Source organism: Pan paniscus, chromosome 19 (genome assembly GCF_029289425.2).
Source record: "Pan paniscus chromosome 19, NHGRI_mPanPan1-v2.0_pri, whole genome shotgun sequence".
NCBI classification, from domain to species: Eukaryota; Metazoa; Chordata; class Mammalia; order Primates; family Hominidae; genus Pan; species Pan paniscus.
The window spans coordinates 17417239-17442699 of NC_073268.2; the positions used below are offsets into that span (position 1 = coordinate 17417239).

General features: G+C 42.3%; 1 protein-coding gene across 1 annotated transcript in view; it reads right to left on the bottom strand.

The window, feature by feature from the left end:
• Positions 1–202: 202 nt before the first annotated feature.
• Positions 203–25461, bottom strand: part of KPNB1 (karyopherin subunit beta 1) — a 35562-nt gene continuing 10303 nt past the window's right edge. The window contains exons 6-22 of the mRNA XM_003827476.7: positions 24460–24519; positions 22459–22548; positions 21364–21474; positions 20479–20580; positions 17264–17488; positions 15800–15991; positions 14839–14969; positions 12504–12651; positions 12108–12179; positions 10883–11027; positions 9186–9268; positions 8536–8643; positions 7480–7623; positions 7256–7361; positions 5535–5649; positions 5000–5161; positions 203–3294 (exon numbers count right to left, since the gene is read on the bottom strand). Coding sequence (XP_003827524.1) covers position 3294; positions 5000–5161; positions 5535–5649; positions 7256–7361; positions 7480–7623; positions 8536–8643; positions 9186–9268; positions 10883–11027; positions 12108–12179; positions 12504–12651; positions 14839–14969; positions 15800–15991; positions 17264–17488; positions 20479–20580; positions 21364–21474; positions 22459–22548; positions 24460–24519 — 1995 coding nt within the window. The 3' untranslated portion in view covers positions 203–3293. The remainder of the gene's footprint in view (positions 3295–4999; positions 5162–5534; positions 5650–7255; positions 7362–7479; positions 7624–8535; positions 8644–9185; positions 9269–10882; positions 11028–12107; positions 12180–12503; positions 12652–14838; positions 14970–15799; positions 15992–17263; positions 17489–20478; positions 20581–21363; positions 21475–22458; positions 22549–24459; positions 24520–25461) is intronic.

Below are 25461 nucleotides of genomic sequence, written 5' to 3' on the forward strand. Positions count from 1 at the left end.
TTTTCCTTACCTCATTTGTAGGACACTGTTTCATCTATATCACATTACACTATGTAGTGTCCATTTCAAGATGTGTGTCCCTCCTTTTCCCCACACACATACATACACAAACACCTCTCACCACACATTCTGACTTTCAAACCATTTCACCTCCATGGAGGTGACACCATTTGGGACAAAAAAAAAAAAAAAAAGCAAGATGTTGAAAATAAAAATAAAGCGGACTTTATTTAGAAGATAAAGGTGGTGGTTATCGGTTTTGGTTAATCGAGTTGGGCTCAAGTGTTTTACAGGTCTTAAATGCCATCACAGACTGGCATGCCAAGGGCATTCTGAATGCCAATTACAGATTGAAGTTGTTTCAAAAACCAAGATGCTATCAAAAGCTGATGAGTTTGGATTTTTCTTAAAGTTGGACTAACACACTTCTTAAATATTTGTAAGAGTAAATAGATTGCTTGGTTCTGAAAGTTAAAACACTACACTGAGCAATTCCCCTTCTCCACAAGTCCCTAAGGCAATATTACAGTTGCCTCTGACAGCAAGTCCAACATTTCAACAAAGGGGGGGGTGAGAACTGGGAAAAATGAAAAGCAAAATTAATAAATGTAATTGATATAGGCAGCTGCCACTTGTGGCAAACCAAAGCCTAGTCCGATGCCCATTTTCTTCACATTTGCACTGACATCTTCCCAAGCAGACGGTAACTACATTCTTGAAGGAATGTGCCAAGACTAGGGTGGGGAAGGCCCAGACAGTGAGTGAACAGAATGCATTTTGCATCCAGTTGCCTTAGGTGGTATAACTGATATAAGGACAAATACCCAGACTATGGAAAATCCACTAGCAAAAGGTTAACTAGAAAAGAGGAGAATTAAATGCATAACCAGTGCAGAGTAACTGCAAGGCACCAAGACCACATCCAACCAGCCCATTTTCCTCCTCTCCACCACTGAATGGATCTGGGAGAAAGCATTAGTAACAGCACTCATCAACTGCTTCCCTGGAACAAAACATGACAAAACACACGGAAGGTTTTTTCATTATGGTTCTCGGTGTACTTTATTCTCCTGCTGTCTAGCTAAGCAGCCCACACAGGACAGAAATGGGTAGCACTGAGGAATGATCAGATTTTTTTTCTATCCCCAATATTTCTGCCCCCTCCCTAAGCCCTGACCCAACCCTATCGTAATAATCAGGAATGGTTAGTACATCATTCTGTCTCTCAAAGAACAACTGAAATGGAAACAAGGCATTAGAGGACCAGGCCTCTTCTTAATAGGGCTTAGGAGCTGGTATGAGCTCTTTATTCACAATGGAGCGTCTCTCCTTCAAATACCTGGATTTTTTTTTTTTGTACACTGGTTCATAGATCGGCACTTGACTTTGAACCTGGCACCAAAAGGCACAATATCTGATACCCTGTACAAGAGCTATTAGAGATGCTGCCATATGGATGGGCAAAACTGAGCCAATCCCACTTATGAATGGAAGGCTTGGACATGGAAGGGAGGATATAAACGAGGAGTTGGAGAAAAACACAAGCCCATAGTTTTTGCTAGAGTGGAAATGAAAGTGGGAATGAGGGTCTTGTGTTTAGTCCTCTAAGGACCAGGAAGCAATTTTAAAACTTCCTTGGTTTTTCTGAAAGCAGCATATTCAAAATGCCAGCAAAAACTCCTAACAACTGCAAAACCAAAAGAGGATCAAAGCTCACCAACATCCCTTCTTATTGCTGAAAGACTCTAAAATTCAGGATGCCCTGTTCCCTTGTAAAAGGGAAAATAATTAAGTCTGATTTATGGTAATCATACCACATCACACTTCTAAAAAAATATTCAAGTGTGTGACCAGGGGACGTTTGACACCATTTTATTAACCTTCAACTTCAGTGGAAAAATAAAACCTTTTTCAAGTGCCATTTTCATCACAAGACTTCTAGTTAGTGTGTTTGTGTATTCACACACACACACTTTTTTTTGTTTTTGTTTTGTTGGTTGCTTTTGAAGTGCAACAAGAGACCAATACCGCATTGTAGTCAATCAAATAAAAGAACAGAAGGCCAAGCAGTTTCCAAATGGTTATTTTATCAGATCGTTTGAACATTTAATTTATCCTGTTTGCAATCCAAAATAGTTACCTGAAGTTTGCTGTTTTGTGTGTATGTGTTTACTTTTATTGTATATTTATTTTTCTAAACTCTTTGGCACAATTTTCTGGGGGCGTTCAGACTGCCACAATACAAGTCAGGAGAGGGCGTTTTCTTTGTGCTGCCAATTCTGATCATTTAAATTTTGGTTTGTTTGGGTTGTGACTTTTTTGTTTTTGAAGTCTGCGTTATTTGTAACAATTGTACTTATATTTTTCTATATCCTCTAACGCCAGAGTTTTCTTTTTTCCCCCCTCCCCCCCACTTCTACATTCACAGTTGAACCATATTATTAGGAAAGGCGCCTTGATGAAAAGATCAGGATAGGAGCTCTGACCATTCGTCAGTGTTTTCCCTAGAGTAAAAAAAAACAAAAAACAAAACCAAAAAAAACAAAACAAAACCTAAAGAGCGTCTTTCCTCTGTGTGTGTTTTTTTTTTTTTTTTTTTTTTTTACATCTCTTGTGCTGCATCAGTAGACAGAACTTCGATTAGTTTTATGAAATGCAACATCTAACCCCTTGTTTTCTGGGAAAAAGAAACTGCAATGACTTGAAGTTGAGAATGTGGATACCGCCTCACTCACACACACTCATTCTCAGACTGTAAAAAATCCCTGACCCTCCTTCTAGCTGGCAAGCATACAGTACCATGTGGCAAAGGTACAGCGAAGGTGGGCTTGAGACCCAGGCTCCATCTTTCTCCTCAGTAGCAAAGGCCAGGCTGCCTTTTACAACAAAGCACCACAGCTGAACCCAGTCCCTCCTCCTCCCCCAAACCAGGCATTCCACTCGGCACCGGCCAAAAGACAGAAAAGCTACTCCTAGCCTCTCCTGGGAAGAGATAACTTTCTTTCTTTCTTTTTTTTTAATAAGTAACTCCATTGTTTTTCTCTTTTCCAAGATGGCCGATGTTATGGTTTTCTACGAAGTCAGTGCTTACTTAGCTCACTAACAGCGCTGCTGTTGGCGGCTGCGGCTGCTGCTGTGGCAGGATTTTCAATGTGGTGTGTTTTCAAGCCTCACTCACTCATCCTCTCATTCCCAAACATTCAGCATCCGTGCACACTCCTCACTTCCAGGTTTTTCAAAAGATGGGAGATTTCCAGTGGGGGTCCTCAGGTTATCATCCCAATGGTAACAGATCTGAAAACAGATGGAAAAAAAGGTCAATCTTTGAGATCACATATACCCAACAGAGCCAATAATGCTGACTCCTACAATTACATGCTCGTAGGCCTGAATGGAATTTGTCAACATTTCAAGGATTGACACTCTTTCTTCTTGTCCTATGTGCCATTGACCTGCTCTTATTAACACCTACATCAGAGGGTGTGAGGGAAACTCAAAGAGCCAATTTTACTGAGATCTGTGGAGTAAGATAACTAATTAAGAGTGAAAGAAATTAAAACTATATTTCAGTCTGGGTGCAGTGGCTCAAGCCTTTAATCTCAGCACTTTGGGAGGCCAAGGAGGGAGAACTTCTTGAGGTCAGGAGTTCAAAACCAGCCTGGGCAACAGGAGATCTTGTCTCTAAAAAAAAAAAAAAAAAAATTAGCCAGTCATGGAGGTGCTTGCCTGCAGTCCCAACCACCTGGGAGGCTGAGGCAGGAGGGCCACTTAAGCCCAGGAGCTGGAGGCTTCTATGAGGTATGATTGTACCACTGCACTCCAGCCTGGGTGACAGAGGAGACTCTGTCTCCAAACAAAATTGCATTTCAAAGTAGGAGCCAAAGCCTGGTGTGGTGGTGCACACCTGGGAGACCGAGAAAGGTGGATCACCTGAGGTCAGGACCAGTCTGGCCAACATGGTGAAAACCCATCTCTACTAAAAATACAAAAAAAAAAAAAAAAAATAAGCCTATAATTCCAGCAATTTAGGAGGCTGAGGTGGGTGGATCACCTAAAATCAGGAGTTCAAGACCAGCCTGGCCAACATGGTGAAACCCCATCTTTACTAAAAATACAAAAACTGGGCCAGGCATGGTAGCTCACGCCTGTAATCCCAGTACTTTGGGAGGCCGAGGTGGGTGGATCACGAGGTCAGGAGGTCAAGACCAGCCTGGCCAAGATGGTGAAATCCCGTTTCTACTAAAAATACAAAAAAATTAGCCAGGTGTGGTGGTGGTAGGGCACCTGTAATCCTAGCTACTCAGGAGGCTGAGGCAGAGAACTGCCTGAACCCGGGAGGCAGAGGTTGCAATAAGCTGAGATCGTGCCACTGCACTCCAGCCTGGGCGACAGAGCGAGACTGTCTCCAAAAAAAAAAAGAAGAAGAAAAGAAAAAAAGAAAATTAGTCAGGTGTGGTGGCATGTGACTGTAATCCCAGCTACTCGGGAGGCTGAGACAGGAGAATTGCTCAAACCCAGGAGGCGGCAGTTGCAGTGAACCGAGATTGTGCCATTGCACTCCAGCCTGGGCGACAGTGAGACTGTCTCAAAAAGAAAACACACACACACACACACACACACAAACATTTGACTTTGGAAATCTTCTCTAGAGCTAGGCAACGTCTAAAAGCACTGCTGTAAAGAAAGAATAGGGCACGAGGAAAGGAATAGAAAACAGAAGAGAATTAGGGGGAAATGGCATTACTGATGATTTTATTAGGACCCAAAATACTCTGGGAATTTCAGTGAATTCCAGTTTTAAAAGTTATGCTCTCCATCACTATGAGGAGTCAAACATTTGGCTCAAGGAAAAACTGAGGCTACCTGACTCAGAAGCACCTACATGGGAAAAAGTACAAACAAAAAAAATGCCAGAAGGCAGTGCTTGCCAGAATGGCCTAAAGAAAACATTACCCCCTCCTCCAGGAAGTAGAAGAGGACAGTGGAGGCAAGATCTTACCAAGCTTGGTTCTTCAGTTTCCTCAGTTCTTTTGTTGCCCATGTAGCAAGCGTTTTTGCTTTGTTAGTCTTCGATCTCCGCCCTTCAGTTAACAATTCATGGATCATTGGCCTAGCTTCTACTAATTTCAGTACATCCTTCCCAAATGCTGTACATAAGTCCCTGTGCAAAACAAACACAGCTGAGAATGAGCTCCTAGCCCCATACCAGTATAATGTTTTCAGCCTTCCAAACCAGTGCTATGGGTTTCTTAGCAAATTTCAAAGATAAATAAAACCCTCAGTAGAGGTCACTAGACACAGGCAATTGTTGACCAACATCAGAGTTTAATGGGGTGTAATACAGATACCTTGAGGGTCTGGAATAAACTATCATGTGAACACTCAAAACAGGACATGAAGCGTTCTGCAAAGAAATCTCTGTGCCAAAAAAGTGAACTGTTGCCATCCGCGATACTCTCAAAACTCCTTACTCCATGTTTTCTCATTTTCTGTGAGAAGTTCTATTCAGCTCTTAGAAGCAGGGTATAACTTACCCTATTAGTCCAGCAGCACAAGCTACTACTCCATCTGTGTGATCCTCATCTCCAGCAATGTGGTCAATGAAAGACAGAATAAATTCTACTCTGGGTTGTACCAGCATCACATCCGCTATAAAAGAGAGAGAAGGTATTGGTCGGGTGTGGTGGCTCATGCCTGTAAACCCAGCACTTTGGGAGGCCCAGGCGGGTGGATCACAAGGTCAGAAGATCGAGACCATCCTGGCTAACTCGGTGAAACCCCGTCTCTACTAAAAATACAAAAAAATTAGCCAGGCGTGGCGTGGTGGCGGGCGCCTGTAGTCCCAGCTACTCAGGAGGCTGAGGTAGGAGAATGGCGTGAACCCAGGAGGCGAAGCTTGCAGTGAGCCGAGATTGCGCCACTGCGCTCCAGCCTAGGCGACAGAGCAAGACTCATCTCAAAAAAAAGAAAAAAAAAAAAGAGAGAGAAGGTCTGATGCAGCTGTCCCTCATATGGCAGGACTACATCCTTTTTCAAAATTTCCAACTATTATACCCCTTATCATACAAGGTCCAAGCTGGATAACTAGATGCATATAGTTATATCAAATTATTCTTCCTTTGATTAATGTGTCATTCCTCAAGTCGACAGAAGAGACAAATATTCCTCTTCCTATAGGCAAATATAGAAGAAACAAATTTAACTTTTTCCTGAGCTATACCAAGGGGGGTGAAGTAAAAAAATTTCCCCAATCAGCAACAAGAACACGTAACGGGAATTATGACTCCCCAGTCCTCCAATTTAGCTTGTGGGGATGGGAAAGGGGTAGGGGACCTGCCACTCATGGTTGATACAGGAAGCATTTATGTTGGGTTTCTTCCCCCCAACATTTTTGCTGAATCCCATCCCTTGCAATACTCAAGAAATATGAGAAAAAGAAGCAGAGGGCTGGGTGCAGTGGCTCACGCCTGAAATCCCATCACTTTGGGAGCCCAAGGTGGGAGATTGCCTGAGCTCAGGAGTTCGAGAGCAGCCTGCAAAACATGGTGAAATCCCATCTCTACTAAAATACAAAAAAAAAAAAAAAATAGCTGGGCATGGTGGTGTGTGCCTGTAGTCCCAGCTACTCAGGAAGCTGAGGCGTAAGAATCACTTGAACCCAGGAAGTGAAGACTGCAGTGAGCTGTGATCGCTCCACTGCACTCCAGCTTGGGTGATAGAGTGAGACTGTCTCCAAAAAATAAAATAAAATAAATTAAAAAGGCTGGGCACAGTGGCTCAAGCCTGTAATCCCAGCACTTTGGGAGACCAAGGCGGGCGGATCAATTGAGGTCAGGAGTTCAAGACCAGCCTGACCAACAAGGTGAAAGCTTGCCTCTACTAAAAATGTAAAAATTAGCCAGGCATAGTGGCAGATGTGTATAGTTCCAGCTACTCAGGAGGCTGAGGCAGGAGAACTGCTTGAACCTGGGAGGTAGAGGTTGCAGTGAGCCGAGATTGCACGACTGCACTCCAGCCTGGGCAACAGAGTGAGACTCTGTCTCAAAACAAAAAAAAGAAAGAAGAAGCAGAGCAAAAACAATAGTCTACAGTTTTCCCCAAGCCACTCTCTTCATTAGGGCACTGCTCCCCCTTCTCCCAGCCTTTTAAGCAATAGGCACTAGGTTCACAAGCGAGCTACAGAATGACAGACATAGCCCACTTGGCTAAGTGCACATTGGCCAGTGGACGAAGGGAACTGGGTTGTATACTCAACGGTGTACGTTCTCCTGATCCCCCTTTAATCCCTGGACGATTCCAGTATAGGCTTCCAAGCAGCTTTCCCTTAGCTCATTCAGATAATCCACCATGTCATAGTCTGACTGTAAGACACAAAGAACAGAACCTACATCACACTGATCACTTTCAGCTGCATGTTTGTCAATAGTCCCTCCAATTAGAGCTAGACTTAAAGAACAGCCAAGATAGCTTTAAGCTTACCTTGTCCACCTGGGCTTGGGAGGCCTGCTGAAGAGTATTCAATACAACCTCTAAGTATTTTTTAAACTCTCCTCCAATAGCAAGGGCAATATCACCAAACACTGACAGAATCTGCGGCTTCACAGACCTGTGGACGTTCTCATTCTGACAAGGAACAAAAGGAAAAGTGAATTAAGTCAAAACTTGTTTGGTCCAAAGATTCACGAAAATTTCATTTCTAACAAGCAACTATTGATTTTAAATATTTGGATGGTCCTTTATAGCTTACAAAACCTTTCCCATTTGCACCTCACACCAACTCTAAGAAGCTAGCCCAGGTATTGGTATTCCCACTTTACACATGAGGAGACTGACTTAAGAATCAAGTGACTTGTCTGAGAACACACATGTACAATAATTAATGATGGCTATCTCTGGGGAGAGGTATAATATACAAATGGTCCCCTGCTCATGATGGTTTGATGATTTTTCCACTTTACAATGTGTTTATTGGGACCTAACTCCATCATAAGTCAAGGAACAACTGTATTTACTTTTCCTTTGCATTTTACTGTTTTGTTTTAAAAATCTCTAATAGAGCACACATTCCTTTAACTTTACAATCTTTCTTCAGAATCATCTGTGAAATGAACAACTCCCCTCTTTATAAGCCCAAAGCCAATGTTCTAGAAACTTACAGCTCCCTGTCACTGATTTTTTTTTTTTTTTTTTTGAGACGGAGTTTGGCTCTTCTTGCCCAGGCTGGAGTGCAATGGCGCGATCTTGGCTCACTGCAACGTCCGCCTCCCAGGTACAAGCGATTATCCTGCCTCAGCCTTCCGAGTAGCTGGGATTACAAGCGCCTGCCATCACGCACGGCTAATTTTTTTTGTATCTACATTACAGACGGGGTTTCACCATGTTGTCCAGGTTGGTCTCGAACTCCTGGCCTGCCTCGGCCTCCCAAAATGCTGGGATTACAGGCCACTGCGCCCAGCCTGTCGATATTTAACTATCTTTCCAACTGTTGATTTCTTCAAAGAAGACTGGTTAATTAGATTGTGTGTAGATACTCACCCCCAAATTTTCCAGAAGCAGCTGCATCACCTCGTCACAGAAAGGTATGATGTTGGATTGCAGGGCACGGCACAAGTCTCCCACTAAGCCCACAGCTGCCAAACAAACCTGCCAAGAATCAAGGAAATAATCTTCTAACAGAAAAGGCTGCCTGCTGGGGCAAGATATTATTTTTAACTAGCTGCTGAGCTTTTATCACTTGAACCTAGAGTTAAAGGAGAAAACATCTTCCCTCTGCCGAGATTAATTTTTCAACAACCAACATGGCAGGCAGGGAACAAAGACTATCCGAGAGAGATCACTGATAAAGTTAAAAAAAAAAAAAAAAAAAAAAGCCTTGCTCTCCAGGGTGCTAATAGCTCAACTTTATAGCTGTTCCTGCATTAGTACTGTCTAAGCAAATAAACAGTCATCTTGTCCACCATTATCTGGTACATCTAATATCTTGTCCACCATTATCTGGTACCTCTAATATCCTGTTTTTCATGGACTACTTCCAGTTCAAACGTTCAGGCAATGAATAAAGTAGCTTGCCTTTTAGGACAATGTATCAGGAAAAACTACTTAAGCTATAAGAACCTGGTTTTGCGTGCACTACAGTGACTGTCAGATATAAATGGGAACATACTATTTTGAAAAGCACATCCTACCTGGTATTCAGCATAATTTTTTAATCCAATGCCCAGGAAGGGTTTAAAGGCCTCCATGTACTTGAGGAATTCACCACCCAACACTGTAATGAAATAAGCTATTAGCCAATGACAGCACCATGGGTTAACACAGAGGCAGGCAGAAATAACCCATCCTACCTCTCCCAAAATGTACTCGCTCCACTCAACAGGTTGGGTGAAATGTGCTTTAGTTACCGATTCCATCATGAAGACATTAAAGGCTTGCATAAGCCAAATTTATTACTGCTGGAAGGGCCCTAATTCATACGCCACAGAGACAATGCCCACTGTCCACAGAATAGGGCTTTACTCTGACTAATACAACCAAGTGGTATGACCCTCAAGGAATGTCAAGGTTAATTTTAAATGGGCTGAACCAGCAATACTGACTCTTGTCCACCTCCTCATCTGATAATAGCATGTCCTTTCTGCAAGCCAGCTTCAAAACAGGATCCTTAGGCAATTCCATCAAGGGCTAAACAAGCCACAGCCAGGAAAAGCAGCACTGGGCTTCAGATCCAAATCAGCCACTCCAGGAGCCAAAATTAACTTCTTTGCCCTTTCAGAGGAGTGGTCACATGTTGACAGACCAGTTGGACATAGGCTGTTTATGCTAAAAATAGGTCTAGTCCTCAGGAGAGTGGTCCTCAGGTAAATGGCCTTAGCAATGAACTTACAGGCCACCCCTGAAAAGGCATTCCAGATTCCTAAAGTGCTTCGTAATGCCCCTTCAAAGAGTCTTAAGTCAGATATGGCTTCCCCAAACCAATTTTGCAGTCAGACATGTAAAAATAAGAAAATCAATTCCTAGAACTCGCTCAATGTTTCATTTCATCCCATACCAGGCACCATGATGTGTCAATCTTAGTCCAAAGCACTACAAACCAAACCAGGTGATGACAAGTACCAGGAAAGAAAATAGAAACTTAGCAGGGCACAGTGGCTCACGCCTATAATCCCAGCTACTCAGAAGGCTGAGGCAGGAGAATTGCTTGAACCTGGGAGGTGGAGGCTGTGGTGAGCCAAGATGGTGCCACTGCACTCCATCCTGGGCAACAGAGCAAGTCTCAAAAAAAAAAACAAAACAAAACAAAAAAAACACCTCTGCCAATCTCCATTGCAAACTGGCTCCCCATTTAAATGGACTGACAAGGCAGTTATACAAATTTAAGTGGTGTGCACTTAAGTTCAATCTAACTTTGAAGTGACTCATGCCCCAGTAAAAGGACTATGCTTTCTGTAGTCAAAAATTCTTTAATGCCCTGACAAGGAGGCCCAGGAGTTTGAGACCAGCCTGAGCAATATAGTGAGACCCTATCTTCACACACAAACAAAATTAAGCTGGGCCCAGTGGCTCACATCTATAATCCTAGCACTCTGGGAGGCTGAGGCAGGAGGATCACTTGACTCAGGAGTTCAAGACCAGTCTGGGCAACATGGCGAAAACTCCGTCTCTACCAAAAATATAAAAATTAGCTGGGCATGGTGGTGTGCACCTGTTAGTCCCAGCTACTCTGGGGGCACTGAAGTGGAAGGATCATGTGAGCCCACGATTTCAAGGCTGCAGTGCGCCAAGATCATGCCACTGCACTCCAGCCTGGGTGACAATTATTTAAGGCCACTGAAATGCCTACATTCCAAAGACATTCCCTGACCAGACAGCATTTCTCACCGACCTTCCACCAGTGTGCTAACTGCCATCAGGGCATCCTCCTGTACTCCCCCAGACCCAGCTGTGCTTTGGAACATCCTTAACAGGGAGGCCATAACCACATCAGAGATCTGCAAAGCATCTTGATGTTGCACTTTCCGAAGAACATTCTGTGAAATGAGTAAGAGTTCAAGATGAGTTTATTCCAAATCTCCCAATCAGAACACTATACCTTTTCTTTTTAAAATCAATTAAGTCCCTTGATATTTTTTAATTTTGGGAATGCCAAATGTACTTTTTATACACAGAATCATTGACAGTACCAATCATCAGCAATACATTTTAACATTTCTCCTGTTTCTCAATTCAGAACAAACGTGAGCTGATCCTCCATTGTGCAGAAGGTCATGTCCTCTCAATTTCATTTGTCTTACTGTCTGACAAATCCCTGCTGGTAGCCTCCATAGTCCAGTCTTACTGGAATGATAGTTAAATTACTTCAGCTTTAGAGAAGGCCCTATCACCTTAGAGCTCTTATTCATAAAACAAACGAAAAGCAACCCTTCCTATATCCTACCTATTTACAGATGACCTAGAAATAATCTTGATAAAATCAAACCAACCTGACTTCTCCCATCAAACATTCCTTCCTCACTCGTTTGTTTCAACTAATGTCACTGACATTAGGTCAAACAGCAAATGTTTCAAAAGATGACGGTACAAATTCAAGGCTTTATTTTTAGCCAAGTGAACTATAGCTGGGAACCAAATCTGACTGAGCTAGGCTTGAATAACCTAATGAAAAACCAAGAGTTTTTTGGTTTTCAAAATCAAAAAACCAAAACCATTCAAGCTGCCAACACAAATGAGCTATAAATCTGGAAGGAACCATCACACATTAAGTAGTTTCCTTCTCTACACAGTGACATTAGTTGAAACAAACAAGAGTGAGGAAGAGAGGTCTGAGGAGTGTATGTTGAATTAGGAGAAGTCAAGTTGGTTTGATTTTATCAAGATTACATCTAGACCAACTGTAAATAAGTAGGATTTGAATCTTTCTAGACAGACAGGTAAGGCAGGTGGGGAATTCCTCTCCCAATCAACCAATCACAGACCAAAGCCTTCTGAGAACAGCTTCTGATCCGCATCATCTATACCATTTTCGAGTGCTGTGTGTACACGAACTTGTTATACTGAGATACTAATAATTCTCTAACCTGGAGTTATTAAGTCATAAGGCACCACCATACCTGAAGAGTTGCGCAGAGTAAAGACTGAAGGTCATTGAACTGGATTCTATCGGATGTGCTCTGGATATGTGACTACAAAGAAAATAAGAAAACATACTCTACATGAAAACCTTCCACTTTTGCTGGGACCATTTAATAATCTTCCCTAATACTAACATAGGAAAGTAAACAACAGCAACAAAAAACCCATAATACATATAGTGTAACACATATATGAGTAAACCATGACAAGCAATGCTAACGTTAAGGTGCAATGTTTTTTGTATAAGCTTTATTATCTTTCTGAGAAAATATATACTTAAACACTAAAAAGACAGAACAGTCTGGAAAATAGATCTAGGTGTCAAAAGTACTACCCAATTCCCACCCATAGTCAGGGGCACTCTTAGGTCTCACCTCCATCTGAAGAACCTGTTGCAGTCGTTCCATGATAACCAAAGTCGTTTTCTGAACAGCAGGATAACAATCCTTGGCACTGTTTTTCACAATTTCCATCAGAGATTCATATGCAGAACTCCTCAGGTTGTTCTGGTGTCCATCAGGTCTGTAAAGAACACAGCAAAAATCTTGAAGCCTCAACTGAAAAGGACAGGGAAGAACATAGACAATGTCTTGCCAAAAATAAGAACTCAGGAACCGGTATGACTGCAGACCTGGTTTGAGTTTGAAAACACAATATCCAAGAATGAAATCTTCAAGTCCTTTGAGCCAATGGCTATGTTCATTATGGTCTCCAGACAGTTAAAATTTAGAATGGCCCTTTTGGAAATGGGCTAAAATTATAGAGGAAAAAATGGTTTGAAATGGTAAAAAATCATGTGAACAATTTAACAGGTTGTCTGAAGTGCTATGAAGAAAATACCCCAATTTTCTTGGCTAGACGTGATGGCTCATGCCTATAATCCCAGCAATTTAGGAGGCTGAGGCAGGCGGATCACTTGAGGTCAGTTTGAGACCAGCCTGGTCAACATGGTGAAACCCCACCTCTACTAAAAATATAAAAATTAGCCAGGCGTAGTGGCTTGTGCCTGTAATCCTAGCTACTCAGGAGGCTGAGGCACGAGAATTCCTTGAACCTGGGAGGTGGAGGTTGCAGTGAGCCGAGACCGCACTCCAGCCTGAGCAACAAGACCGAAACTCCGTCCCAGAAAAAAAAAAACCCCAATTTTCTTCATTCATTTAAAAAAGATGTCTTCATATACAATCTCAAAGAGGCATGGACATGAACTAGTTAAATGGAAGATTTTTTGATGGGCACAGTGGCTCAGGCCTATAATCCCAGCACTTTGGGAGCCCAAGGCAGGCAGATCACCTGAGGTGTCAGGAGTTTGTGACCAGCCTGGCCAACATGGCGAAACCCATCTCTACTAAAAATACAAAAATTAGCCAGGCATGTTGGTGGGCACCTTTAGTACCAGCTACTCGGGAGGCTGAAGTACGAGAATCACTTGAACCCAGGAGGTTGCAGTGAGCCAAGATTGCACAATTGCACTCTAGCCTGGGTGACAAGAGAAGACTGTCTCAAAAAAAAAAAAAAAAAAAAAAAAAAGGAAGATTTTGTGCTCAGCTCTCTTCCTGAAGGTTTACTTTGCTCATGACTTTAGGTATAGCTCATACAAAACATAAATCGTTAAAGGTTGTCTCCAACTTATAATCCCTTTAAACAACATTTCAAAAGCTTGTTTCTAAGTCAACTGTATTTACCCCAAGTTCTTCATCCTATATAAAAATATGGTAGTTGGCCGGGCATGGTGGCTCATGCCTGTAATCCTGGCACTTTGGGGGGCGAAGGCAGGTGGATCGCGAGGGTCAGGAGATTGAGACCATCCTGTCCAACATGGTGAAACCCTGTCTCTACTAAAAATACAATTAGCCAGGCATGGTGGCATGCACCTGTAGTCCCAGCTACCCAGGAGGCTGAGGCAGGAGAATCGCTTGAGGAGGTTGCAGTGAGCTGAGATTGCGCCACTGCACTCCAGCCTGGGCGACAGAGCAACACTCTGTCTCAAAATAAATTAATTAATTAATTAATGAAATAAAATAAAAATGGTAGTTATTGATTTGGTGTGGCAATCAAATTCATAATGAGTACTATCATTTCTCTTGTAACCAAATACTCCTGTTAACTGTCAATGCTGCAAAATGAAGGAACCTCTCTAGATCAATTACTCCCTACAAAGAAAGCAGAGAAATTACACTATATTCAGATTTCAGCTGTAAACTGAACAATTCAAAGGTAGGTGGAATCTGCATTTCTTTCTCCATCTTTAAACAAACCAATCAATCAATCATGGGATTCTTTTTTTTGAGATGAGTTTCACTCTTGTTGTCCAGGCTGGAGTGCAATGGTGCAATCTCAGCTCACTGCAACCTCCATCTCCCAGGTTCAAGCAATTCCCCTGCCTCAGCCTCCCAGGTAGCTAGGACTACAGGCATGCGCCAGCACGCCCGGCTAATTTTTTGTATTTTTAGTAGAGACAGGGTTTCACCATGTTGGCCAGACTGCTTTCGAACTCCTGACCTCAGGTGATCCAGCCGCCTTGGCCTCCCAAAGTGCTGGGAATATAGGCGTGAGCCACCGCGCCCAGCGGGTTTCTTTTAATTCCTCTAGAGAAGGTAGAGTCTTGTCCTGTCTCACTATGCTTCTATGATTAAGCTAGATATCCTCCACACAGAAGGCAATAGAACTTGGATGCAAAGACGTCACTCATTTCTGTGAAATACCAGTTACCTGTCTGTAGTCTCTAGGAGCTTCTGAACTATGAGTTCAAATGAAGAAGATAAGCAGTAAGTAGCTGGTTCTTCCTGATCATCAGCAACGTCTGCAGCTTCATAAGCAGCTTCAGCCAGACTGGAGAAAGCCTGAAATGCACATAGGTTCAATGTTAATCCTGAAAGAACCCCACACCTTAGGATTATCTCATTTTTCATTAAGATACTTTGGGCCGTGTCAGTGAACTTCCAACTTTTTCTGCCAAGGTCATCTCAAGACAGCATTTTACAGGTATCTTTTAAACTAACTATTTATTTATTTGATTTGTACTTTCTGTTCATCCTGTCTGATAATCTGACAACTCTCTAAGCAGCAGAGTACTTTCACCAATACCTGCCATTTCTTCTGTTTCCAATCACAGAAATCTTGTCTGATAATCTGACATCTCTCATCATCCTGTCTGATAATCTGACAACTCTCTAAGCAGCAGAGTACTTTCACCAATACCTGCCATTTCATTTGTTTCCTTTCACAGAAAGACGTTTAGCCCCATTCCTTCCTTATTTGAACTTCCTCCCCTTAACCAATTACATTAGCCTATACTGACTCAGCATTTAGGCTGCCTACCTTCCTTCCCTCTTGCCCTCTACTCAGCAATGATACTTCTTACAGCCAAAAACTCTCTACCTTAATCAAAACTTCTTGTCCCCAAGCAATTCAAGAAAGCAACCCAAGTCCAGACAGTCTCCCCACTGGGTTACCATGACTGTTCTAAGTGGTTCAGGAACCAGTAACCATAAGTCAAGTGTTCCCACTGGCTCTTGCAGTTGGAATCTCCCCCACATTTTAATTGAATAAATTAGAAAGAAAATCAGAAAAAGCCTTCCAGTGAGGCAGACTGATTTCTCTCCCACACCTTCTACTTTCTTGCCAGTGGCGCAGGCAAGCTCCTTTTCTCACCAGCAAGAAAATCCCTTACCCAGCACACATTTGAAGCCACTCTGGGTTCAGCACTGAGACCCTCAATCAGACACTGTAGCAGGGGAGCCAAGTAGACATCATTGATGGCAGCTTCAGGAAGCAGCTCACAAATTCTGCCTACAGTCCATGCAGCTGTATCTCGAACAACTACACTGGGGTCTTTCATTAATTCTATTAGGGTGGGCATAGCCTGAAAATATAACAGTTATTAGCAAAGCAAAACAAAGATTAAAATTCATGTTAACTACTACCCCAGAGAAAGAAATACTGATGGATGGCTTAACTCAAAAAAGTCACCAAGATACTTCTGTAATTTTACAGGACATGGTGTGAAACATCTTTCAAAATATTTGAAAATATCTTTCAAAACTCCAGTTTAGAGTTTTATATTAAGAATTTGGTGTAAATGCTTTTAGTAGTCTGCAATAAATTACTCAGATAGAGGCCGGGCATGATGATGGCTCATGCCTGTAATCCCAGCACTCTGGGAGACTGAGGCAGGCAGATCACTTGAGGTCAAGAGTCGCTTGAGGTCAGGAGTTCAAGACCAGCCTGACCAACATGATGAAACCCGGTCTCTCTACTAAGAATACAAAAATTAGCCGGGCATGGTGGCACATAGTCCCAACTACTCGGGGGGCTGAGGCACAAGAATTGCTTAAGCTGGGGAGCTGGAGGTTGCAGTGAGCCTAGGTTGCACCACTGCACTTCAGCACTCCAGCATGGGTGACAGAGTAAAACTCCATCCCCCCGCCTCCCTACCTCAAAAAAAAAGAATTACTCAGATACTCAGAATTCTCAGGATGCAGCTATGATGGCATCTGGCTATATCCAGAAAGACTGAAAGACTGAATTCTTTAAGCACTAAACTCAACTATGACAAACTCTTTTTTTTTTTTTTTTTGAGATAAGAGTTTCGCTCTTGTTGCCCAGGCTGGAGTGCAATGGCACGACTTGTAATGCAAAACAAGCACGACATTTCCATAAGAACATTTTCATTACATAAAGGACATTTTGTCCAAAGAATAGAATAATAATGCCATTATTAAAAATTATGGGGAATCAGGGCTAGGTGCAAAAAAAAAATTATCGGGAAATGTTTACAACATAGTATTAAATGAAGAAACAAGTTATAAAACAATCTGCACAGGAAGAGCCTATTGCACACACATGCACACAGGAAAAAGCTTCAAGGATAAATACAGAGTTAGGAGTGGTATTTCTGGGCAATGAAATTAAAGACGACTTTTCTCTTTTGGCTTCTTTCACATGTCTCTGGATCATGCTGACTTATGTAATTAAAAACCTAAGAAATATATTTTACCCTCATTAAAAGTAAACAAGTATCTAGAGATAATCTTTGTAGATGACAATTTACAGTTTTGTTTTGAAAAATAAAGATATGCTTTAAGTTTAAACAATAAATATCCTACTTTCTATTCCAAAAATCCCTCAGCTTCACCTGTATAACCAGTGGTTTGAGCTGACTGGGCTCTGGTCCTTCCAAGATACAACCAAAAGCCATCACTGCTGCATCCCGGTACCGCCAATCTGGGTTCTTGATGTGTTCTTTAATGAAGGGGAGGACATGTGGGACAATGTCATCTTCACAGCAGGTGGCCAGAAGCATGAGGCACACCCCTGCTGCTTTGCAGGGGTTCCAGTCATCGTCATCATCATTTTCGTCCTGGTGAAAGAATATGGCACTAGTTAAGATTTTGTCCAAAGAATCATTTTAACTCTAAAGGTCCTCTGACTACTCTTGAATGTCTTTAGAACTTAAACTCCAGGGAAATAAAATATAAGACCTTTATATTTTGTCTCTTCCACAAACATTCATCACAGCATAGCCTTTGTTAAACAAGATTCAGATGGAAGAAGATTCCATTTAGTACTACACAACAAGAATGAAAAAATTTCAACTACATCCAAAAATAATGAATTCCAAACATTTAGAACAAAATACAGAACTAGAGTGTATGCTGTATGATTCCAGTTATGTAAAGTCCAAAATCGGCCAGGCGCGGTGGCTCATGCCTGTAATCCCAGCACTTTGGGAGGCTAAGGTGGGTGGATCACCTGAGGTCAGGAGTTTGAGACCAGCCTGGTCCACATGGTGAAACCCCATCTCTACTAAAAATACAAAAATTAGCTGGGTGTGGTGGCACGTGCCTGTAGTCCCAGCTACTCAGGAGGCCAAGGCAGGAGAATTGCTTGAACCTGGAAGGCGGAGGTTGCAGTGAGCCGAGATTGTGCCACTGTGCTCCAGCCTGTGTAACAGAGTGAGACTCTGTCTCAGAGAAAAAAAAAAAACATAGTATTAAAAATAATAATAAATAAAGTCCAAAATCAACAAAAATTAACCTATGGAATAAAAGACCAGGAAAGTAAGGGAGTTTCATGACTGGGAAGAAGACATGATTCAATCAAAAGTTCAAAAAAGAGGCAAGGTGCAGTGGCTCATGCCTGTAATCCCAGCACTTTAGGAGGCCAAGGCAGGCAGATCACTTGAGGTCAGGACTTCGAGACCAGCCTGGTAAACATGGTGAAACCTCGTTTCTACTAAAAATACAAAGACTAGCTGGGTATAGTGGCACACACCTGTTAATCCCAGCTACTCGGGAGGCTGAGGCAAGAGAATCACATGAACCTGGGAGATGAAGGTTGTAGTGAGCCAAGACCGCCCCATTGCACTCCAGCCTGGGTGATAGAGCAAGACTCTGTACCCCCCAACGCCCCCCAAAAAACCAAAAACCAAAAACACAAAAGTTCAAAAAAGAAAAGATTCCACTAATATCTCCTCTTAAGTTAGAATCCAAGGTATAGCTTCCTAATTGTGGCCATTCACACCACATAGTAAACTTAAGGCAGGTTGCCTATGCAGTTTCAGAAAATCACACAAAGAATAATTTGTTCTCAAATAGGAAAAGCACAATAAAAATATAAGAAAGTAGGCCGGGTGCAGTGGCTCATGCCTGTAATCCCAGCACTTTGGGAGACTGAGGTGGGCGGATCATGAGGTCAAAAAATCGAGATCATCCTGGCCAACATGGTGAAACCCCGTCTCTACTAAAACTACAAAAATTAGCTAGGCGTGGTGGTGCATGCCTATAGTCCCAGCTACTCAGGAGGCTGAGGCAGGAGAATCGCTTGAACCCAGGAGGCGGAGGCTGCAGTGAGCCGAGGTCGCACCACTGCACTCCAGCCTGGCAACAGAGTGAGACTCTGTCTAAAAAATAAATATATATAATATATATAAAATATATATATTATATATAATATATAGCACATATAAAATATATAACATAATATATAAGTATAACATAATATATAACATATAATACATATAAAATATATAATATATAACATTATATAAAATATATAATATATAACAATATATAAAACATATACTATATATATAAAATATACACACACTCACACACACACACACACAAAAGACATGAAGTCAAAAGATAAAAATAGCAACTATAGGCCAGGCACAGTGGCTCACGCCTATGCACTTTGGGAAGCTGAGGCGGGCAGATCACTTGAAGTCAGGAGTTCGAGACCAGCCTGGCTAACATGGCAAAACCCCGCTTCTACTGAAAATATAAAAATTAGCTGGGCGTGGTGGTGCGCACCTGTACTTCCAGCTACTGGGGAGGCTAGAGTGGGACACTGCTTGAACCCAGGAGGCAGAGGGTGCACTGAGCCAAGATCATGCCATTACACTCCAGCCTGGGAGACAGAGTATGACTCCGTCTCAAAACAAAAGAAAAAAAAACAAAAACAAAAAAACCCTGAGAGGAGAGATGAAAATTTAAGGGAACACCCAGTTCATTTTAATCCAAACACATCCCTACTTAGCTTTTGAAACTGCTATATTGAGAATTATACACATCCCTAAAAACAATTACATTCCTGTGTACAAAGAAATGATGCAGTGCTCAGTTACCAGCACTGTTTCGTCAGAGTACTAGCAGCTCTTTGGTAATACTTCACATGCACCAGAAGAAGCTTCCCAAATACCGTATCAAAAAACACTGTGTTGCATCAAGTCAGGAGAACAAAAGCAACCAGGACACGGTCCTCATAAAAGAACTTCTATATTTACTCATTAGACCCCAATCTTTATGAAGTCTTGTCACTTTACTTTCATCCTGAATCTTAATAATTGAAGTTAATTATCTTAAAGGATCAGTAGAAGGGTTTCTTTCTTGGGTTGGGGTCCTTCATTAGCATCTGAATAACTTATATCCAACTTCCTTAGCATTTTAAAAACATACACCCTGTGAACTCACGAAAGTATCCTGGATATTACAACAGATACGCAAGTGGCCTAAAACCAGCACATCTTTGCTCCCAACCTTGCTTCACTGAAGCTTTGACAGAGCACCTTTCTTTTATGAGTTTGGACAATGGAGCACTCAGGAAATCAGAGCAGCATGTGGCTCATTCCTGAGCAAGACGCATCTGAGATGTTAAGACTCAGTTCTCCTTCACAAAGAAGTTAGAGCCTAGGGGATCTTATAGATGCAGCTTAGCTGTTCCTGAGTCATCAACAACAGAACATCAAATAGTTGATGGGCTGCGAAGTTCCTTCCATGGAAAGTGTTCCACAGTTTACTCTTAGTAAGGTTTCACAGCTTACCTACCTATATTTGGAAGGTAACTCACCTGTTTAGTTAGTGTCTGTGTGAGGATTGGAACCAGATACTGTAGTGCTCCCTTGGCATAAAACTTGCTGGTGTGCTCAGGGGGCCGTCCTTGTTCTGCTGCCTGAGGAGAAACAAAGCAAATTCTAGACAAAAGCAACCGAGCTGTATACTAAAGGCATACAATGAGAGCCGACCAGGGATCTCTTAACAGAAACAGAAACATACAAGGACAAATGGTAACATACAATGTGATCTTGGAAAGTGCTAATTTTTTGGTCTACTTCAGTGAGAATCTTTTAGGCCATATATTATAGGTCCAAGGCAACATTAAGTATAACTTTTTTTTCATAAGTTCAATTCATATGGACAACCTGATATTTCAGTGTTCCTTGGATCAACACACACCCAGTTTGCCTAAAGATGCCAAAAAAAACCTTTTTATTTTTGTCCTGAAATAAAAGTGTGTAAAGACCAAGCTGGAAACAAAACTTGAATTCAAAGATCCCAAGTACAGAACTCCCCATTCTCCTCCATATCTGACTCTTTCACCAGAGTTAGTAAAGTATCAATTATACATCCTAGGCTTGCATTAGGACTTCCAAAAGGAAATAATTCAGCATCAGGTATCACCTTGGTAAACTGCGACAGCCTGCTGCCCCCTTGTGTTCAGTGATAATACCACTATTTAGGATCAATCATGCCTGACTGCTTGGCAAGAACGTGAGCCCTCATTACTGATGTGCCTCCTTCATGAAGGGCTCTGGCTAGCAGAAAAATCAAAATCTCTGCCAATGGAGATACCCTCTAAACCCAGACAGAATAAAGTTCTCCTAGAAGGGGAACATCATCCACAAATGAGATATGTCCCAAAGCCTATTCAGAGTAATAGTTCTCCCCAGCTCACCTCTGAAGCTTCAATGGCCAAATCCATTTCCTCATCACAGACATTGGACCAGAATTCTATCCCTTGTAAAGCCACCTCATCAATGTCACTTTTCATTGCTTCAATTGTGATCTTAAAAAGAAAAACACCCCAGGCCCCAAATAAGTACTGATTCAAGTGAGTCCCTGCCCCAACCCGGCTTTAACCACAGACATGCAAATTTCAGAAATGTAACTTATAAAAAGGAAGCTAGGCTTGAAAGAAAAGATAGAAAAAGAAAGATTCTTTTTTTTTTTTTTTTTTTTTTTTGGTGATGGGGTCTCACTCTGTCACACAGGCTGGAGTACAGCAGCACAATCTCAGCTCACTGCAACCTCCACCTCCCAGGCTCAAACAAACCTCCCACCCCAGCCTCCTGCATAGGTGGGACCACAAGTGCATGCCACCTCACCCAGCTTATTTTTGTATTTTTTGTAGAGGTGGGGTTTCACCATATTGCCTAGGCTGGTCTCAAACTCCTGGACTCAAGTGATCTGTCAGTCTCAGCCTCCCAAACTGCTGGGATTACAGGCGTGAGCCAGCATGCCCAGCCTCAGATTTTCAAAATGCAGGTTGCTTCTTTTTTCTTTTTGAGACAGAGTCTCGCTTTCTGGCCCAGGTTGGAGTGCAATGGCGTGATCTTGGCTCACTGCACCCTCCGTCTCCTGGGTTCAAGCGATTCTCCAGCCTCAGCCTCCAGAGTAGCTGGGATTACAGGCACGTGCCACCACGTTCAGCTAATTTTTGTGTTTTCAGTAGAGACAGGGTTTCACCATATTGGCCAGGCTGGTCTCGAACTCCTGACCTCAGGTGATCCGCCCACCTCAGCCTTCCAAAGTGCTGGGATTACAGGTGTTAGCCACCGGGCCCGACCTCAAAATGAAGGTCTTTTACCCACACAAAGTTAGCACCAGCTTTCTTGGCACACCACTGATGAGCTTAAACCTAACAGTCTCGAGGAATTTCCTTGATTCCACAGTATTAAGTAAAATATTACAGAATTGGCAAAATAGCGACTAAGGATGATGGGCTCTGTAATTAGCCACAAGCTCAAATCACATAAATAGAAATACTTACTGCAAAAAGAGCAGGACCCATATATGTCTCCATGTACTGATAATATAAGGACATTATCTTCACCAGATTCTGTAAAGCAGCCACTCGTACCTTTTATGAACAGCAGATCAGATAGTTTACTGAAATAACAATGCAATCTGACAAAGTTAGATTCACTCAAATGGGCCAATAATCCTAAGGATTAATTGAGGTAAATATGGGATACGTTATCATTTCCCTAAAATTCATTCTCTCCCTTCAATTCCCTCATTATCTATTCCTTTATTTTCCCATTTCGTCTCTCTTTTTCGGGGAAGGGACAGAGTTCCGCTCCTGTTGCCCAGGCTGGAGTGCAGTGGCATGATCTTGGCTCACTGCAACCTCTGCCTCCCCGATTCAAGCAATTCTCGTGCCTCAGCCTTCCAAGTAGCTGGGACTACAGGTGCCCGCCACCATGCCCGCTAATTTTTTGTATTTTTAGTAGAGACGGGCTTTTGCTATGTTGACCAGGCTCATCCCGAACTCCTGAGCTCAGGCAATCCACTCACCTCGGCCACCTAAAGTGCTAGGATTAAAGGTGTGAGCCACTGCGCCCGGCCATTTTTCTCTTTTTTTTTTTGAGACAGTCTTCTTGCTCTGTCGCCCTGGTGCCAGTATAGTGGCCATGATCACGGCTCACTGCAGCCTCAACCACCAGGCTCAAGCAATCCTCCCACTTCAGCCTCCCACGTAGCTAGGACTACAGGCTCGCCCCATCACGCACAGCTAATCTTTGTGGACATGGAGTTTCGCCATGTTGCCCAGACTGGTCTCCAACTCCTGGGCTCAAGTGATCCTCTGGCCTCGGCCTCCCAAAGTGCTGGGATTATAGGCGTGAGCCACCACAGCCAGTCCTTTTTTTTCTTTGAGATGGAGTCTCCCAGGCTGGAGTGCAGTGGTGTGATCTCAGCTCACTGCAACCTCCACCTCCCGGGTTCAAGCAATTCTCCTGCCTCAGCCTCCTGAGTAGCTGGGATTACAGACATGCGCCTGTAAAGTGTTGGGATTACAGGCGTAAGCCACCGCGCCTGGCTTCAGTCTTTTTTTTTTTGCATTAAAGGTGCGTGTGGAACCCATGGTACGGCTAAATTCACTAATACTATTCAGACTGAAGATATTACTTCTATCTTCTTGAAGGGTCAGGTTTTGGGTATAGCAATAGCAAAGCTGCTTTAATGGCTACAGGGGAAAACAATCACTTGAATAACCTATGGCAATAAAGTAGCAAAGCTGATCAAAAACCTTTTCTCCCTTAACTGTTTGTGTATATATTATTTTTTAGTAAAAATGGCTTGAATAACCTACGGCAATAAAGTAGCGAAGCTGATCGAAAACCTTTTCTCCCTTAACTGTTTATTTGTGTATACATATTTTTTAGTAGAGATGGTGTCACTATGTTGCCCAGTTTGGTCTCCAACTCCTGACCTCAGTGATCCTCCTGCTTTGGCCTCCCAAATTGCTGGGATTATAGTGTGAGCCACCACACTGGCGCCTTAAACCTTTTTTAAGAGGATGGCAACTTCCATGACAATTCTTTCCTCTTCTCTAATGTTTTTATTAATTATCATTATTATTTTTTGAGATGGAGTCTGTTTGCAGTGGCATGATCTCGGCTCACTGCAACCTCCACCTCCCAGGTTCAAGCGATTCTTGTACCTCAGCCTCCCCAGCAGCTGGGACTACAGGCACGTGCCACCACACCCAGCTAATTTTTTTGTATTTTTAGTAGAGACAGGGTTTCACCATGTTGGCCAGACTGGTATGAAACTCCTAACCTCAGGTGAACTGCCTGCCATGGCCTCCCTAAGAGCTGGGATTACAGGTGTGAGCCACCATGCCCAGCCAGAATATTAATTATTAGTAACAATATTAATCAAACCTTATTGCTGAAGTCAACTGATTCCCAGTATTTCAAACTTATATTAGATTTGACATTTCCTAGGAAAGATGCGAGACAGATTTTTCATATAACCTCACACTTACCCTCGTATCTGGACACTGTGTGGCTTCACAGACCACCTGCATAATAAAGTGCCTTTCAGACTGTAGGAGGAATAAAAATAAAGAGAATTAGGAGAGCATAACCTGTACATAGGAAGATTTCCAGACTCCCTCTACAAGGAAAACCTCTCGCTCCCTCAGGGCCCCACACAGCCCTGACTGGTACAATCAAGCCACTCTCCCTTGAGATGCTACAGCACTATAAAGGCTATAAAGAGTTTACCTTCGGTGTCTGCTATGTGACTTGCCCTCCAATGAGGTCCCTAATCTTTTAATCTCCAAAATGACCACTAACAAAGACTTCAGGGAGGAAACAGAAAAATGTAGGTCACAAGTTTTAAATAAAAATGGTTAAAAGATAAAAATTTACATGTAGGAAAATCAATTTCCTTATATAAGAGAATTCAAAACATCTGCTTTATTTCAGAGACCAAATTTGTTTTCTGAGAGGCAGCAAATTCACATCAAATGTGGTGAGAAAAGGGAGAATGAACTTTATGTGCTACCCTCGTAAATCTTCCAAAATCTATTAAGGAAAAATCCAGTTTTCTAATCAATTAGAATTGCCATTTGCTCTGGGGTTTCAGACCTTTCCAAAGTCAAGAAATGGTAAAAACCCAGCTGAAGTGTCAACAAACATATATACAGAAATACTTTCAGACCATGACCCTGGCAATTTTACTTGTCAGTATTTACCCTAAAGAACTGAAAGCAGAGTCTCAAAGATACACATGCATGCCCATGTTCATAGCAGCATTACCCACAATAGCCAAAAGGTGGACGCAAACCAAATGGCCATGGATGGAAAACTAGATAAACAAAATGTGGCATATACATATAATGGAATATTAATCACCCTTAAAAAGCCAATTTTGACAAATGCTACCCCTTAGATGAATCTCGAGGACATCATACTAAGTAAAACAAACCAGTCGCAAAAAGACAAATATATGATTCCACTTACGTAAGGTATTTCGTTAGAGT